Source organism: Fistularia commersonii, chromosome 33, assembly GCF_037954325.1.
Source record: "Fistularia commersonii isolate RoL2024-O1a breed Wild chromosome 33, RoL_Fcom_v1.0, whole genome shotgun sequence".
Taxonomy (NCBI): domain Eukaryota; kingdom Metazoa; phylum Chordata; class Actinopteri; order Syngnathiformes; family Fistulariidae; genus Fistularia; species Fistularia commersonii.
The window spans coordinates 3386795-3400766 of NC_141316.1; the positions used below are offsets into that span (position 1 = coordinate 3386795).

Below are 13972 nucleotides of genomic sequence, written 5' to 3' on the forward strand. Positions count from 1 at the left end.
ACAAACAATCACTTCCTCCAAAAATATATAATTTGTTTTAATGATCTGTACCAAAAAAGAACAAGCAAAAATCCACTCTGAAGGAAACAACTGCTGGGGGATGAGTTGTGTGCGGACAGAATGCCCAGCACGTGTGTGTACGAGAGACCGTCACAGTGATCATGGGAACTTTCACACCTGCATATTTTCGAAAAACCTCACACACATTTAAAGAAAGGTCTGCTTCCTGATGCTTTGTCCAATCAGTGCAAAAGAAGTATGACATCACATACAGATACATATATATATGTATGTATATATATATATATATATATATATATATACACATATATATATATATGTATTTATATATATATATATATATATATATATACACAAACACTTAAGAAAATGTACTGGACTACAGTGAAATGTCAAATATTACTTTTGGCAGAGAAACCTGTCACGCTGATTTTAAACAGGAACTTGGCTGGCATTAACAAAAATATGTATGTTTGAGTTAAATTGAATAGCATAATTAGAAATAAAAAAAATAATTTTAAAGACTAAACATGTTGACTGAGTACATTTGATTGTGTTAACATGCTTCCCTACTCCAGTTTAAGTAGAAGAATAATAGAGTAACCTGAGTGCTTGAACAGAGCCCATCTGTTGTAACTTTCAACAAACATTACTAGAATTCTTAAAAAATTATTTTGTTATAATTGACAGTAAGATTTTTATTGTTTTTTTTTTTTAAGTGAAAAATTTAACAAACAACAAATTCAATACAACCTAGACAACAGCTACCTGCAGACTGATGAGGGCCCCTTTGGCTGTAGCTTTATAGGATCATGGTCTGAATGAAACTAATATATTTCCTCCACTGCTCTCACTCATTATTGATGATTTGGATATTATGATGTGTCATTCATCCACTGGATTACCTTTGCTGTCAAAACAAAGGGTGCGCACCGAACCACACAGTGATGAGAACACCAGTGTGTTGTGGCCGGCAGTCCAACAGGCAGTGTCACCTCAGATACGGGAGGCCCACATGGTTTGAGAGGACTATGGATTTACAGCCTGACTGATCCGTCAGTCAGACGATTTTTACAGCTGTTATCATCCCCACCCGAATGTAACGGTCTCCGAAAGTTCAGTATCTATCTTTGAAAGATCATATAACTGCCAGCTGATGTCTTGCCACTGATCATCAGTATGACAAGTTGGCATGTTCAATCTGTGAAACCCACAGAAATAAATCTGAGCTTTTGATATCTAAGAAAAGGGATCGTTCATATTTTGAAGTTAAATTCAGTCTCAATCATTCTGTGTAAGGAAATGTGTTGCTGGTTTAGAGCAGTAATTATAATGTATTAAAAAATTCCATATCAAGAGCTCTTACTAAATGAACCTTGATTTGGCCATTCATCATCAATTTAAAATTACAAAACCAGATCAGCCAATGCGCTGCAATACAAAGGTTATAAAAACGACCTCAGGGTAATTTTGATCGATGGTGGAGATCCGAGGCTGGTGTCCGTAGAATCAGGACCGACTGGTCTGGTATCTGCCGTGGTCCGTCGGGGCTGTGAGGTCAAGACAGCTGCTGCTCCAGCGTTTGTTCAGGGCAACGTGGACACTCTGTGGACGCTGTGCAGCTCTCACACTGCAGCCCGTGGCCGCAGGGCAGCGACACGGCTCCCTGCTCACCACACGTCACACAGCACTGTCTCTGTTTCCTGTAGACCACCTGGGGAAGCACACCGGCATTCAGAGATTTTATACTTTTAGCAACAAAAAATATAGTGGTAAAATAATTGGACCCTTAGTTAATAAAATGATTGATTTGAAAACAGGTTGTGATCTGCATGCATAAAAATAAATTTGGCACAATGTGTGAGATTTGGATTTGGACTAAAACCATGTGGGGATTACCGGAGGGAATACTCTGTATTTAAATGGTCTGAAAACCAACATTATATACCTGAATTTTATTTTTAAAAATTTGAAAAAATTGGGAGTGGGCTGATAACCCGTGCTGACCTTGAGTTATGACTGTTCTTGGCCACAGTGGAAATTAATGGAGTCTCTGCCTGTTGCTTTTACAAATCTACTCAGTCAGACATAAAACACTATAGTAATAAAAATTCATAATCACTGGTTGGCTCCCTCTGTGTCAATCATGAAAACAGTCCCCTGAGGATATCCCGTCATAATCAAATGATCTCTTCTCTCAACCTTGTTTTGGACTACTTGGCAGGCGTGAACAGCAGCAATGTGTCTATTTACAAAAGCAGCACAAAAGAAAAATCTGTTTTATGTGTTCAGTTTGTCCAATCCCGTTTCTGTCAGTACCTGCTCCACAGCGTGCAGGCAGCTGCACAGCTGAGCCTGCAGACTAAGAATGGACTCCAAGGGCAGCCGGTGCAATAGCTGCAGTTGGTGCAGTGCAAGATGGGGATTTTCTCCACTCCTCAGGCTTTCTAGTGCCTCCTGCAGCAGAGAGGCTTGTCTTTGTGCCTCCTCCTCCGCCTGCCTGGCTCTTTCTGCCTCCATGGCTAGTCGTGCGGCATGGGCACGAGACTCCTCTGCATCTGCCTTCAGCGAGGCCCAAGACTGTGGGACAAAAAGGCAGGGGCACCTAAGTCATTCACTCCTGTAGTCACTGCGACACACACACTTGAGTGAGGAGTGCAAGGATACGGGATACACTGTGCAATATCATTGCATGCGGCGCAATGTTACAATTGTCACGTAAAGGAATTAAAGCAGTGGTTTTGCAAAACAGAGGCTTTGACAAATAATGACATTGGAATTATGTGTCATAAGATTTTAGTAGTCAAAAATGTGGGTGCTGGCAAAAGTACAGGAGCACAAAATATCTCAAAATATAATGTGATGTTCATGTTGAGGAACTGTTTGCTTCTGTCATAAAATGTCTATCTGTTTTGTTTTTGTTTGTTTGGTTGTTTTTTTTTAGGCACATTTTATAAAATGTTTTAATTCATAATTTTTTTTTTCTTTTTTAATGACACAATCCTTTCTATGTCCTATTGGACATTTATAAAGAAATGTTTAAAATAACTCGTGTGTGCTGATTATAATATAAAAATCTCAGGACAAGATGCTCTGGCTGCAGGTTCACTGAGGACTCTGAACCAATACAACTTGTACCTTTGCCTTGGAAATGCCACTGTCTGCAACGCGTGTTTCATCAAATCAAACACACCTGTCCGACACAGTTGTCCCTACACTCAAATACGATCCTCTACCTTACCTGAGCTGTATGTCTCCAGGTGTGACCACAGTGCTTCAGTGCCCTGTGGGCCTCCTCGAGCTCTTGCTTGAGCCTGGCACTCTCTGCGCATGGTCCAGACGGAAGTAGGGCGGGGGGTGTGCCAGGGGAACCCTGGCCTGAGGGGAAGTGCTCCCAAATATTAGTGCTCATACCATTAAGTCCTGCAGGATACAGATTAAAAACAGGTAAACCACAGCTAATTAAATAGTTCACCGTAGCACATGATTCAATTTAGCATACCTAAAGAGCTATGAGATGGTCCCAGGAAGGAGCTGTCCGATTGGCCAGGTTGGGAAAGGTGCGTGGAAAAGAAAGGGGAGGCATGTGGTCGAATAGGGGGGGAAGGGGAAGGGGACCTGAAGGGTGCAGTGCTGCTGAAGGAACCGGGGATGTTGACTGGAGCAGAGCTCTGGAGCTGGGTGCCTCCTGCAAAGACAAAAAGACAACTGGCCATGAGCTGCACGGCGATAAAACAACATGTTGCTGAACATGGTTGTTGGGTTTCACTGAAGATTTGAACTCGCTGATGTGGATGTGTGTCTTTGAAATACCAAGCATAACTCCCATACTGGGGAGAGCCGAGCTGCCTTCCAAGCTCCTCTCCAACGCAGATACGCCAAATTCGTTCAGATCGAGGTCATCCAGAGCGGACTCTGTAACAAACAGTCAGCTTTTCAGCAGCTCTCTCCCCATTGCAGCTTTGAAAGTGAACTTTGTATGTCACCATCTCTTACCGACAACTGACTCTACTGTCTCACTGGTGGGGTAAAAAGGCAAGGCATTTGCGTTCATGCCCGACGATATGCTAGTTCCCTGGGGTCCTAGAGGGGCAGGGCTTGGTGGGGTAGCAGCCAGGCTCGAGGGAATGCTGGAGGACAAACTCAGAGGGCTGCCAACTGGCAGAAACACCAACAAGTCCTGAAGGAGACATAAATATGATACACTTTAACGCTTCAACTTGGGCCATTTTAATCTCATGCAATACTACTCCCTAAATTTGTTAAAAATGAATAGTAACAAACTTGGTTATCAGAGGCTGAATTACATTTCTAGGAAGGAGGTCTCTTTTCTATACCATATTTAGCTGCCTGGTGCATGTAAACATTTGGAAAGTTAAGAGGATTAACATCAATGCCTGAGGTAGTTGGTCTTTGCAATAGAATTAACTGTTCCTTTCAGACAATGCCTTTCAGACATTATTTATATGCCAGCAACCATATCTCTGAAGTGTTATACACACTTATCCTTCAGCTAACTCACTATTCAAATTTTGATCCAGACCTAAAGCAATATTTTCAACCAAGTACACAGACAGTCTGCAAAAGCAAATGAGAATTTGTCATCATCTGCAAGGGCATTGTGGAATGGATTTATTGGGGGAAGAAGAACAACCATTGGCAGATGGCGGTACATTTACAGTAATTGTTTTTTGTTGCTCTAATCCTATGTAGCAGTGGTCCCCAACCCCCGGGCCACGGAGCGGTACCAGTTCATGGATCAATTGGTATCGGGCCCCACAAATAATCAATTATTTCCGTTGGATTTATTATCTGAGTCTGAACAATCTTTATTTTGAAAAATGACTGGTATCTCTCGGTTACATCTGGATGACTTGAGCGCCAAAAATGAAACCCACGAGCTAGCAAAAATTGTAAAAACAGACGTCAGACGGAAAGTTTCTTTTCGAAGGGGAAAAGGTGGCTCCACACAGTGGAGTCACGTTCATTATTATAGTCGCAATACAAACAATCTGCGTGTACTGCACATCCCCCCCGGTCCGTGGTAAAATTGTTGAGCGATGACCGGTCCGCGGCGATAAAAAGGTTGGGGACGACTGCTACATAGCATTTCTTTTCATTAATTTCTCTACATTGTATACCCTTCAATGTCGATACATCTCATGTTCATGTCTACAATTTGTATTTGCTGCAAACAAATGCTGCCAAATTGTGTTGTACTTCTACCAGAGGCACTGTAACCTGTTTTAGTTTTGTTATAGAGGTGTCTCTCATTTATAGGCTCGGCCAGAGATGCATGCAAAGCCTATTTTCTGAAGGAATCCACATAAAATACGTGGACCTGCAAACCAAAATCATGTCAATTGACCGATAATCATCATAATCAGGAAGAGGAGCAAAAGTAAATGGAGCTAAAAGGACTTCAGGGGGAGAATGGAGGTGTTATGGTAATGGACTGTGTTCGGGAAAAACTGAATTTTACAGAATATTACAGAATTTGATACAGTTTGTCTAGATAATGATATGGTGATATAGTAAATCTACCTGTTTGCTTTGTGCTGATGCCATTTCTCTATTGCGCTGCTCCAAAGCAAAACTCCTATGCTTGGCCTGTGACCAGAAACAAGATAATGAAGTCAAAACATTCAGAGACAGCTCTTACTCAGTTGTGTGTCTTGGTCATTATTAACACACCATCTCTAGTCCATTCCTTCAAAGTGGCCTTTTAAAAGAGCAGATGATTTGTTTGTTTCTCAGTCATTTATCTATCTCACCTGATCCTCCCTCTCGAACCCCGGCGCCCGGCCATATCCCCCCTCTCGAGCCCAGGGAGACAGAGGCTCTGCCCCTCCTCTCATGTCCTCGCACAGAGACAAAACACTTCCCAGCAGCCCCTGCTCTGGTACACATGAGCTGGCGGATGGGGAGAAAGGGTCTACGAGGGCAGCAGCACCCCTGTTTGGCCCGCCTGGACTTGAGGAAGCCTCTTGTGCAGCAAGGGGATCTGGAGGCCTAGGGGGTGGTGGGGTGCTAGGGGTGGGGAATGTTGGTTCTTCAGGAGCAAATGGCTCTGGAGTAAATTTAAAAAAACAAGAGATTATTTCAGTAATCTGTAAAGCCCAAAGCCGTGTTGGTCTCACTCCAAACCGTCCTGTTTATTTTTGTCACTGCTATTGTCACTCTGTTTATGCTCTTATCCTTGTTGTTGTTCACTCAGTTGTCTATTTGTGGATGTTTTGCTATCTTTTAATTGTCTCTATTTATATTTATTGATACTGAAATTGTTACACTGCTGTGATAAAAGAATTTCCCCCAAGGGGATCAATAAAGTATATGTTATCTTATCTTACTGAGGACGCATAATCAGGAACATAGCAGGACAATGCCAGATACATTTCAGACTATTGACCTTTGGTAGTTAGCAATGGCGTTAATACATTCAGCAAGTTTTCATATGCTGACACTGATATATCTGTGAAAGGCTGATATGGATGGATACATTGTCTGGGCTCCATTGTTATTGGTGATACGGACACAGGAACTTACTTTCAATATGAGCAAAGGCACAGAAGGGCCCTCTGGGACAGCTACCACACTGCTGCATGTCATTACACTTTGTGGATTGATAGATCTGTAGGAAAATTACAAAGCAATAAAATGACATGTCCCAATGCGGGTTAGAGCTCTGGGCTGAGACAAACCTCTGGGTGGAACTGCTGTTCTGTTCTTGTGTGGCAGTACTGGCAAGCTTCAGCGCCCTCACATTTACTAGGATCCCCCCATTCCTCGCTCTGTTTTACAGCAGGACATGGCAAAGCTCTGTGGGGGCGAACATACAACACCTGTGTACATCAGAGGCTCCACTCTATAAAACTCTCTTTACTTCAATCAGGAAAATACCTGTATTTATGTTTGTGTGGGCTGCGCCGCCTGTCTTTGCTGTTATGATAATATGGGCAGGCGTAACCTTGACGACACAGACGAGGAGGTTTCTTGCAGAGTTCTGTCTTGTAGTGGGAAAGCACATAGCTGTTATCTGAAAGAGAATGGCACAGAGAGAAGATAAGGGAAGATTTTGATATTGGCCTGGGACCCTGGGAGGCGAGAACAAGACAGGAATCTTTAGTATGTTGATGTTAAAATATAACAGCCGTCATAAAAGATGGCTATAATCAACATTATTCCACAACTCTATCAGTAGAGCTGGCAATACAGGAGGTCCACACTTAATGACAACTCTGAGTTACAACGGGCTTAGCGATAATATTAAAATACGCGCGGAATGTGCTGGGAGTGGAGTGGTGAGTGAGTGCATATTGTACGCGCTTACCCACGCTTATAATTGGCCTATATTCATGCAAATATAACATTAAAGGAAAAAAAAAGGTAAAACAGCACAGTACAAATGGCCGGCAGAACAGCGGAAACAGTGTTTTGCTTAACAACAAACTTGCTTAGACAGACCCCTTAGAACGTAACCCCATCGTTTAGTGAGGACCACCCGTATATCAAAATACACAAATTGCCATTAGATTGTGATATTATATTTGTAGACCTTTAAAAAGATTGAAAATTGTTATATGCAACTTTACATACAGATATATTTAAACACTGAATTCTAAGAGGTTTTAAATAAAAAATAAAACATCAAGTCATAATTTAATATCATGAAAAATATACCCTAATAACAAAAACAAAACAAACAAAAAAAAAAACACTGACGAATAAGCATCATGCACTGCTGTGTGTCTGTACTACTAATGTACCTTGCCAGCGAGGTTCCTCACTCAGAATCTTCTCTATGAGGGCAGTACTTGCCGCCTGTCCAGACTGTCCGTCCCCTCCACCTGCCTCCGAGGCTCCTGAGCCACCTTGAGACTCCATCACTTGAACTTCTCTGTAATAGTCACGCATTAAATACATGATAAACAAAGGCGTCTGTATTTAAAATTATGTGAAGAGTCATGGTTTTGACCTGAGTGGATTCATCAGTCAACATAAACCATACACAAACAAATACATCTGTGAGAGGCTGCTTCTGGTGACAGAACCTGTTGATATATATCAGTCATGCTCTACCATGACCATTACAGGTTTATATGTAATTAAGATTTGTGTACCTAATATCATACACAGGGCTCCTTAAGTCATGTGATCCATGTGCGAAGGCACAGTGGGAGCCGTTCTTGCTACAGTGACCCTTTGCATCAGTTTCATGGATACAGGAACCTGTCTTATAGTAGCGAAGGTGGTATCTGCGCTCAGTGTCCCCCGCTGTCCGATGTAAAAATGAGCATCTGTAATGCAGAAAAATCAGAGAGGAAACGTTCATATGAACAAAACATTGATAAGACACTCAGTTAACTCCTAAACACAATACCATCCAGACCAACGAATGAGAAGGTAAAAAAACTGCTATTAACTTGGGGCCTAAAGGAACCCAGGAATCACACTGAGGTTAAATTTAATTCATTATTCAGCAGATACCAGTCTCTTCTTTTATATAGGTATGGCAAAACATGGAACCAGTGAAACATTCTACTTTTATTTGAGCATTAGACAGAAGATCCACCATCATGAACCCCCCAAAAACATATTACCCCCAAACATATTACATCTCTGAATATGTTTGATTTCTTTATTTTTGGCACATGCTGAAATGGAGATTTCTTTATTTTTGGCACATGCTGAAATGGAGATTTCTTTATTTTTGGCACATGCTGAAATGGATAATAGAATTTATGGCAAGATAAAACATCTACAAGTTATGTATCCTCTAAAATAATAGGGCTTTGAAACAGCTTCTTTGATCACACTGGACTACATGACATTTTGAAGAGATCATGTAAAAAATTCTTTATTTGCTTAAGTTCTTTTTTTAAGCATAACTGAGCAAAAATACTTTGGGAAAACTTCAATTCAGACATTTATTTCACAACATTAAATTACATTATTAGATCAGGATATTATATTGTCAGATAACTTGGATCAACTGTCTAAATGAAATGCAAGAAATGTTAAATTTTAGGGACTAAAGAGTTACATTACCGAGATGATGTAGTCAGTATATTATTTTTTAAGTTATAGTTATATCACAAATGTTATATCACAAGTGTTAAATGATCAGACAGAGAACCAGAGTAAAAGAGGAAGTCTCGATTATGCAACAAGTGCACAATATTGTTTCATTGGCAGGTATCTATCCAACTTAACCGTGAAGAAACACCCATTTTCCACATCTGCATTCTATTCATCTGTAAATGTTGGCTGGATTCAATCCTAAAACATTCAATCCAAAACTAAGCTGTCATGTGGTAAGGCCCATGTTCAGGTGCTAATCTACAGTATAAACACAACAGATCAGCAACTGTACTTCCAAGTTACATCAGGTGATTGACAATAGTCTACTTTGAATACTGCAATGAGCAACAGACAATGGAGGACTTTGCATTACATAGGACCCTTTCAAGTTAACTGAAAGCTCGCAAATGTTGGGCATGAGATATCAGCAACGCCTTGGATGGCAATCGGGGATATAACCACTCAGAGATCAAATGGCATTTGTAACCCCCCAACTACAACGATAGGGTTTCCAAAACATAGCAGATGTTTTCAGTGTGCTCAACAAGAACATTCTCTCAGTGGTGTAGACAGCTGTTTAAAAAATTACATAACTTTTACACCACTAACCTAAGAAAGTTAGTATAGAATGTCAAAGATATATTAGTAGGCTTTATTGATGAGAAACTTTCCTAAACAACATATTGCATGTGAAATATCTGATCAGTTTATCAAATCTTCATTGCCAGCTGGACACCAAGATAGCATAAATGTTGGTTTTTGGTTGAATGCAGGATGTAATATCAGATTAGGACATGATATGCAACTATTATATTGTTTTGGTAACGACAGCTGACACTGATATTATTTTTACTTTGAAGTCATGCAGTTAACTATCCAAAATCCAGCATTTCTTCAAAGTTCACATTTTAAGGTCTTAAGATGTTTGTCAATTTTAAGTGCAAAGCTTGCTTTTCAAGTCAACCTGGTTTTGTTTCTCCACTTTGAATATTAGTTTTGATCCAGTGTCTGGCATTGAAAAAAACTTCTGTCTGAATGAAGTGTCCAACCAAAGTTGCACTGGTTTTGACTCCAACACTCAACATCAACGTGACATTAGATTCTGCTATTCTCTGTTGGACTTTGGTTTACATTTTTTGTCTATTTCTCTACTTGAGCATTATTGACACATGTAGAACTGTAAAGGACTTCTCAGCTGTACTCACTCATCTCCATCAGGACAGGTGCCTGTGCCCTCATCATATTTGGTACAGTAAACATCTGGGCTGTAGTTAAAGGTCCCGTCCCGTCTTCGTATGGGTCGGCGGCGACGCTGGTTCAAGAAGTGCCAATGGAAACAGGAAAAAGGCCGGTGCTGTGTACATTTATGCTGTACAAACAGTGGGCACTGCTCTGTTCTGAACTCCTTCAGGTATCTGAGTGGGGGAGAAGTATCACATGAAGAATGGAACATACTGCAAGTGACTGTTTTTACTTTTTACTGCACTAATATAAGGAAGAATGTAATTTCAGCACTTCAATATGCTTTCCTAATGATTCTTACTTCTCTTGTGTTTCTCTACTTATCTCGCCCTAGTCCCCGCAACTGCAATAAACGCTTTATCTGTAAGAGTTATTGTGAACCACTAACATACAGATTTCTGACGCACTGACCCACATTCGAACATAGAGGCGCCAGTTTCTGCTAACTTACTACAATGAGTGACGTTAGGCCTCTTTATCGAGACCTACACCAGCCAACAGGCAAATCGCGACTGAATGTTTTTGTTTCAGCAGCTAAAAATAACTCAATTCGCGACTTATTATTCAATTGAAGTTGCTGCGCTTTGGAAGATGAAACTAGCTACACGTGAGTTTGTGTACATATGGCAAGCTAATCCAGCTATCTGGCTACGTACGTGTAATGTTGAGGTTTCTCGGGCTGTACGTTCAACACGGTTGCAGGAGATGTCGAGCCTCCTGCGGACGAAGACGAAGAAGACGAAGAGTGCCCCCCGCTCGTCATCGTAGCCGATGATAACGGAGTCTGCGAGTGTGTTTTAGACATTTTCCCGTTTGAAGTGTAACAACGGGGACCTTGTTTTTAGCTTAAAATGCTAGCTATTCTTGTTAGCTTCCAAATCCGCACAACGAAGTGAGTTTGCGCACAACAGGAGGAAGTAGTTGTGAATGATGCATTCAAGTAATCTCGGAGAAATCGTAATTACGGAGTGTGGAAACATTACGTTAAAAATTATTGGATACCAAACATTAACGCCTCAAATTGATTACATTTTATACGCTGTTCACTGTATATTTTACTCTTCAGTTCTCCCTCGCCCTGCTTACATTTTGACTGTTTGTATAAAAATTAAAAAGTATTATTTCTTCTTCTTCTGTTTGTGCTGCTCTCTGTGAAATGACCATAATAAAAAAAAAAAAACGTGAGTCCATGTGGTTTTTCTGGCGTAATGAAGACTTATATGTCGTAGAAATTATAATACATATATTACGCCAAGTCAATATTGAACTATGATGTAAATGGGAAAAACAATACATACATTCAACTGGATACAGAAACTCATGTCAGAAACGTACAACTGATAGTGATAATTTATCAAAAATGAGATTAGTTTAGTGATACATGCAATACGTTGGTAATATGTTTGATAACTGATGTTATACTCCTCTCCCTCGTAACTGTTTAATGGAAGTCGCTTTATTCTTTTTTTCAACTACGTCCTACATCTGATTGGCTGCGTCGTGTCTCAAGCGAACGACGTACCAACAAGCGTGAGGAGTGCTCCAAACATGACGTCACGAAAAAGTATTAATACAGAGTCTCACTCCTCCTCCCACCACAGATCGTTTTCAGCTTGTCCAGTCGACTTATCGTCATCGTCGGATCACGCCTCACTCAGCCAGCCTAACGTCGTGAAGGTAAATATGATTATTTGACTAATTTTGTAGCATGCCGGAATTTATTACATTCATTTTCAGGCATATTTGGGAATCGTTGTGGATTTTAAATGTACTGTTTGTAAACTAGGTTACCATGCTAAGATTAGCGTGGCGCTAGCTAAAAATAGAACAATAGAACCTTTACCGTTGACGGGTTTTAGGTAACGCCTCGCGATTACCAACGGAAGTGTTCTAACAACGGAAAAAAACGGTTGTTGTTTATCACGTCGACGGAGCCGGTCGTTTCACACGAAAACATTATCACCCGCTAAGCTAATCATTAGTAAGCTAATGCTGCTTGGGTATATACACTCCACAATGTCGCTTGAGGGTGAAACGAGAGACTGAAAATGGCGAAGTCGACAAGCCGAGCCCGACTGCCCTGTCCAGGGTTGGCGCCGAGCGGGGGAAAAAACACTTTTCCATCCGATCAGATCTCGATTGTTTGTCGATGATTCGAAATTGTCCCTCATGACGAAAACGTGAATGCCGATCCTTTCCGCTGTATTGACAATTTCGAATCTTAGGGGAGGTTTCTTTCTGGGAAACGGGTGCGATGATACATAGGAGCACCAGACGGCTCTTAGTTGTTGACTGAGGGGGGAGGGGCGCTCAATCGGCCAGGTTAGCATGTTGCTACGGATTAGTGGTAAGGCTGTTCTGTTACCCCGGTTTTCTGAGGACAGGATCCACACAGACACATATGTATATTTAAGTCACTTCCCTTGTGATTTTTAGCGAGTACGAGATGGCCCGTACCAAGCAGACTGCCCGTAAATCCACTGGAGGAAAGGCGCCGAGGAAGCAGCTCGCTACCAAGGCAGCCAGGAAGAGCGCGCCATCCACAGGAGGCGTGAAGAAGCCCCATCGTTACAGGTTTGTAATAACAATATAACAATTACCAGTAACGGTCACTGTCAATCACACTGTCTACAATAATACTAATTTACAATTGTATTTCAGGCCTGGAACTGTGGCTCTGAGAGAAATTCGTCGTTACCAGAAGTCCACAGAGCTGCTTATTCGCAAGCTTCCCTTCCAGCGCCTGGTGAGAGAGATAGCCCAGGATTTTAAGACTGACCTGCGCTTCCAGAGTGCCGCCATTGGAGCTCTTCAGGTGAGATCCAAAATACTATGTTGATCCTGGAGGACATTTTAATGTAGCCGTGCAGCATCAATGAGTAATGGCACAGAATTGTGAGGTTGCTGATGGATCTCAACTGCTTTGTCTAAACAGGAAGCAAGTGAGGCTTACCTGGTGGGTCTGTTTGAGGACACTAACCTGTGCGCCATCCACGCCAAACGTGTCACCATCATGCCCAAAGACATCCAGCTGGCCCGCAGGATAAGGGGAGAAAGGGCTTAAGCAGGCAACAGCAGCAACGTCATCAAATGATCATATCTATCGTACCTAACCATTTTTGTGGACATTTTTATTTCTTGGGTATTTTTAATGTTTCCTTTTGAATTTTTGTATTGTATTTTAGATTGCGACAATACATCAGCCATTCCACAAGCCTGAGTAAACTTAAGGGTAGTTGGAAATGTTGTGCAGTAGAGTGTCTACCTATTCCATCTTGCTCATTATGACATGTAAACACCTCAAGTTCTCGTTGGTTATGGGCTCCCTCTCAAAGTTGAGTTTTGCAACGATGTACGCTTCACAATTAACCTTGGGGTGTTGGGGATTCTCCATTTAACCACAAAATGCCAGCATGTCTGCTCAACAGGTCTCACTGAAGTGTCAGGGTTATTGCCAGATGCTGTTACCCTACACTTGGTGATGAGGAGCAGACCTTCTTTTTCTGGACTGCTTTTTACATGTTTTCAACATAAAAATCCTGGCAGCTACATTTAATACTATTTATGAAACTGTTGTCACATGTCTTTCTATTAAAGGTCTTTATGAGTAGTAAGCGATGTTGTGTAG

The 13972-nt window shown here is 41.3% G+C and overlaps 2 protein-coding genes across 4 annotated transcripts; one reads left to right on the forward strand and one right to left on the reverse strand.

The window, feature by feature from the left end:
- Positions 1-12: 12 nt before the first annotated feature.
- On the reverse strand, positions 13-11993 carry unk (unk zinc finger). 3 transcript variants are annotated; one of them, XM_086140862.1, is made up of 16 exons: positions 11867-11993; positions 11001-11061; positions 10308-10517; positions 8142-8318; positions 7788-7918; positions 6922-7057; positions 6723-6840; positions 6568-6652; positions 5796-6091; positions 5566-5631; positions 4018-4201; positions 3835-3936; positions 3524-3709; positions 3263-3444; positions 2341-2601; positions 13-1735 (listed from the first exon to the last, which is right to left on the reverse strand). In XM_086140862.1, the coding sequence occupies exons 1-16, from the start codon at positions 11892-11894 to the stop codon at positions 1580-1582; spliced, it is 2379 nt and encodes a 792-aa protein (XP_085996988.1). In that variant the 5' UTR covers positions 11895-11993; the 3' UTR covers positions 13-1579. The 3 variants fall into 3 exon arrangements, with proteins under 3 accessions (XP_085996988.1, XP_085996987.1, XP_085996986.1); XM_086140861.1 differs by lacking the exon at positions 11867-11993 and having other exon boundaries at positions 3853-3936; positions 11001-11832; XM_086140860.1 differs by lacking the exon at positions 11867-11993 and having other exon boundaries at positions 11001-11832.
- Positions 11930-13958, forward strand: LOC147214695 (histone H3.3A). The gene is made up of 4 exons (XM_086140879.1): positions 11930-12021; positions 12781-12918; positions 13006-13159; positions 13280-13958. The coding sequence occupies exons 2-4, from the start codon at positions 12791-12793 to the stop codon at positions 13406-13408; spliced, it is 411 nt and encodes a 136-aa protein (XP_085997005.1). The 5' UTR covers positions 11930-12021; positions 12781-12790; the 3' UTR covers positions 13409-13958.
- The last annotated feature ends 14 nt before the right edge of the window (positions 13959-13972 follow it).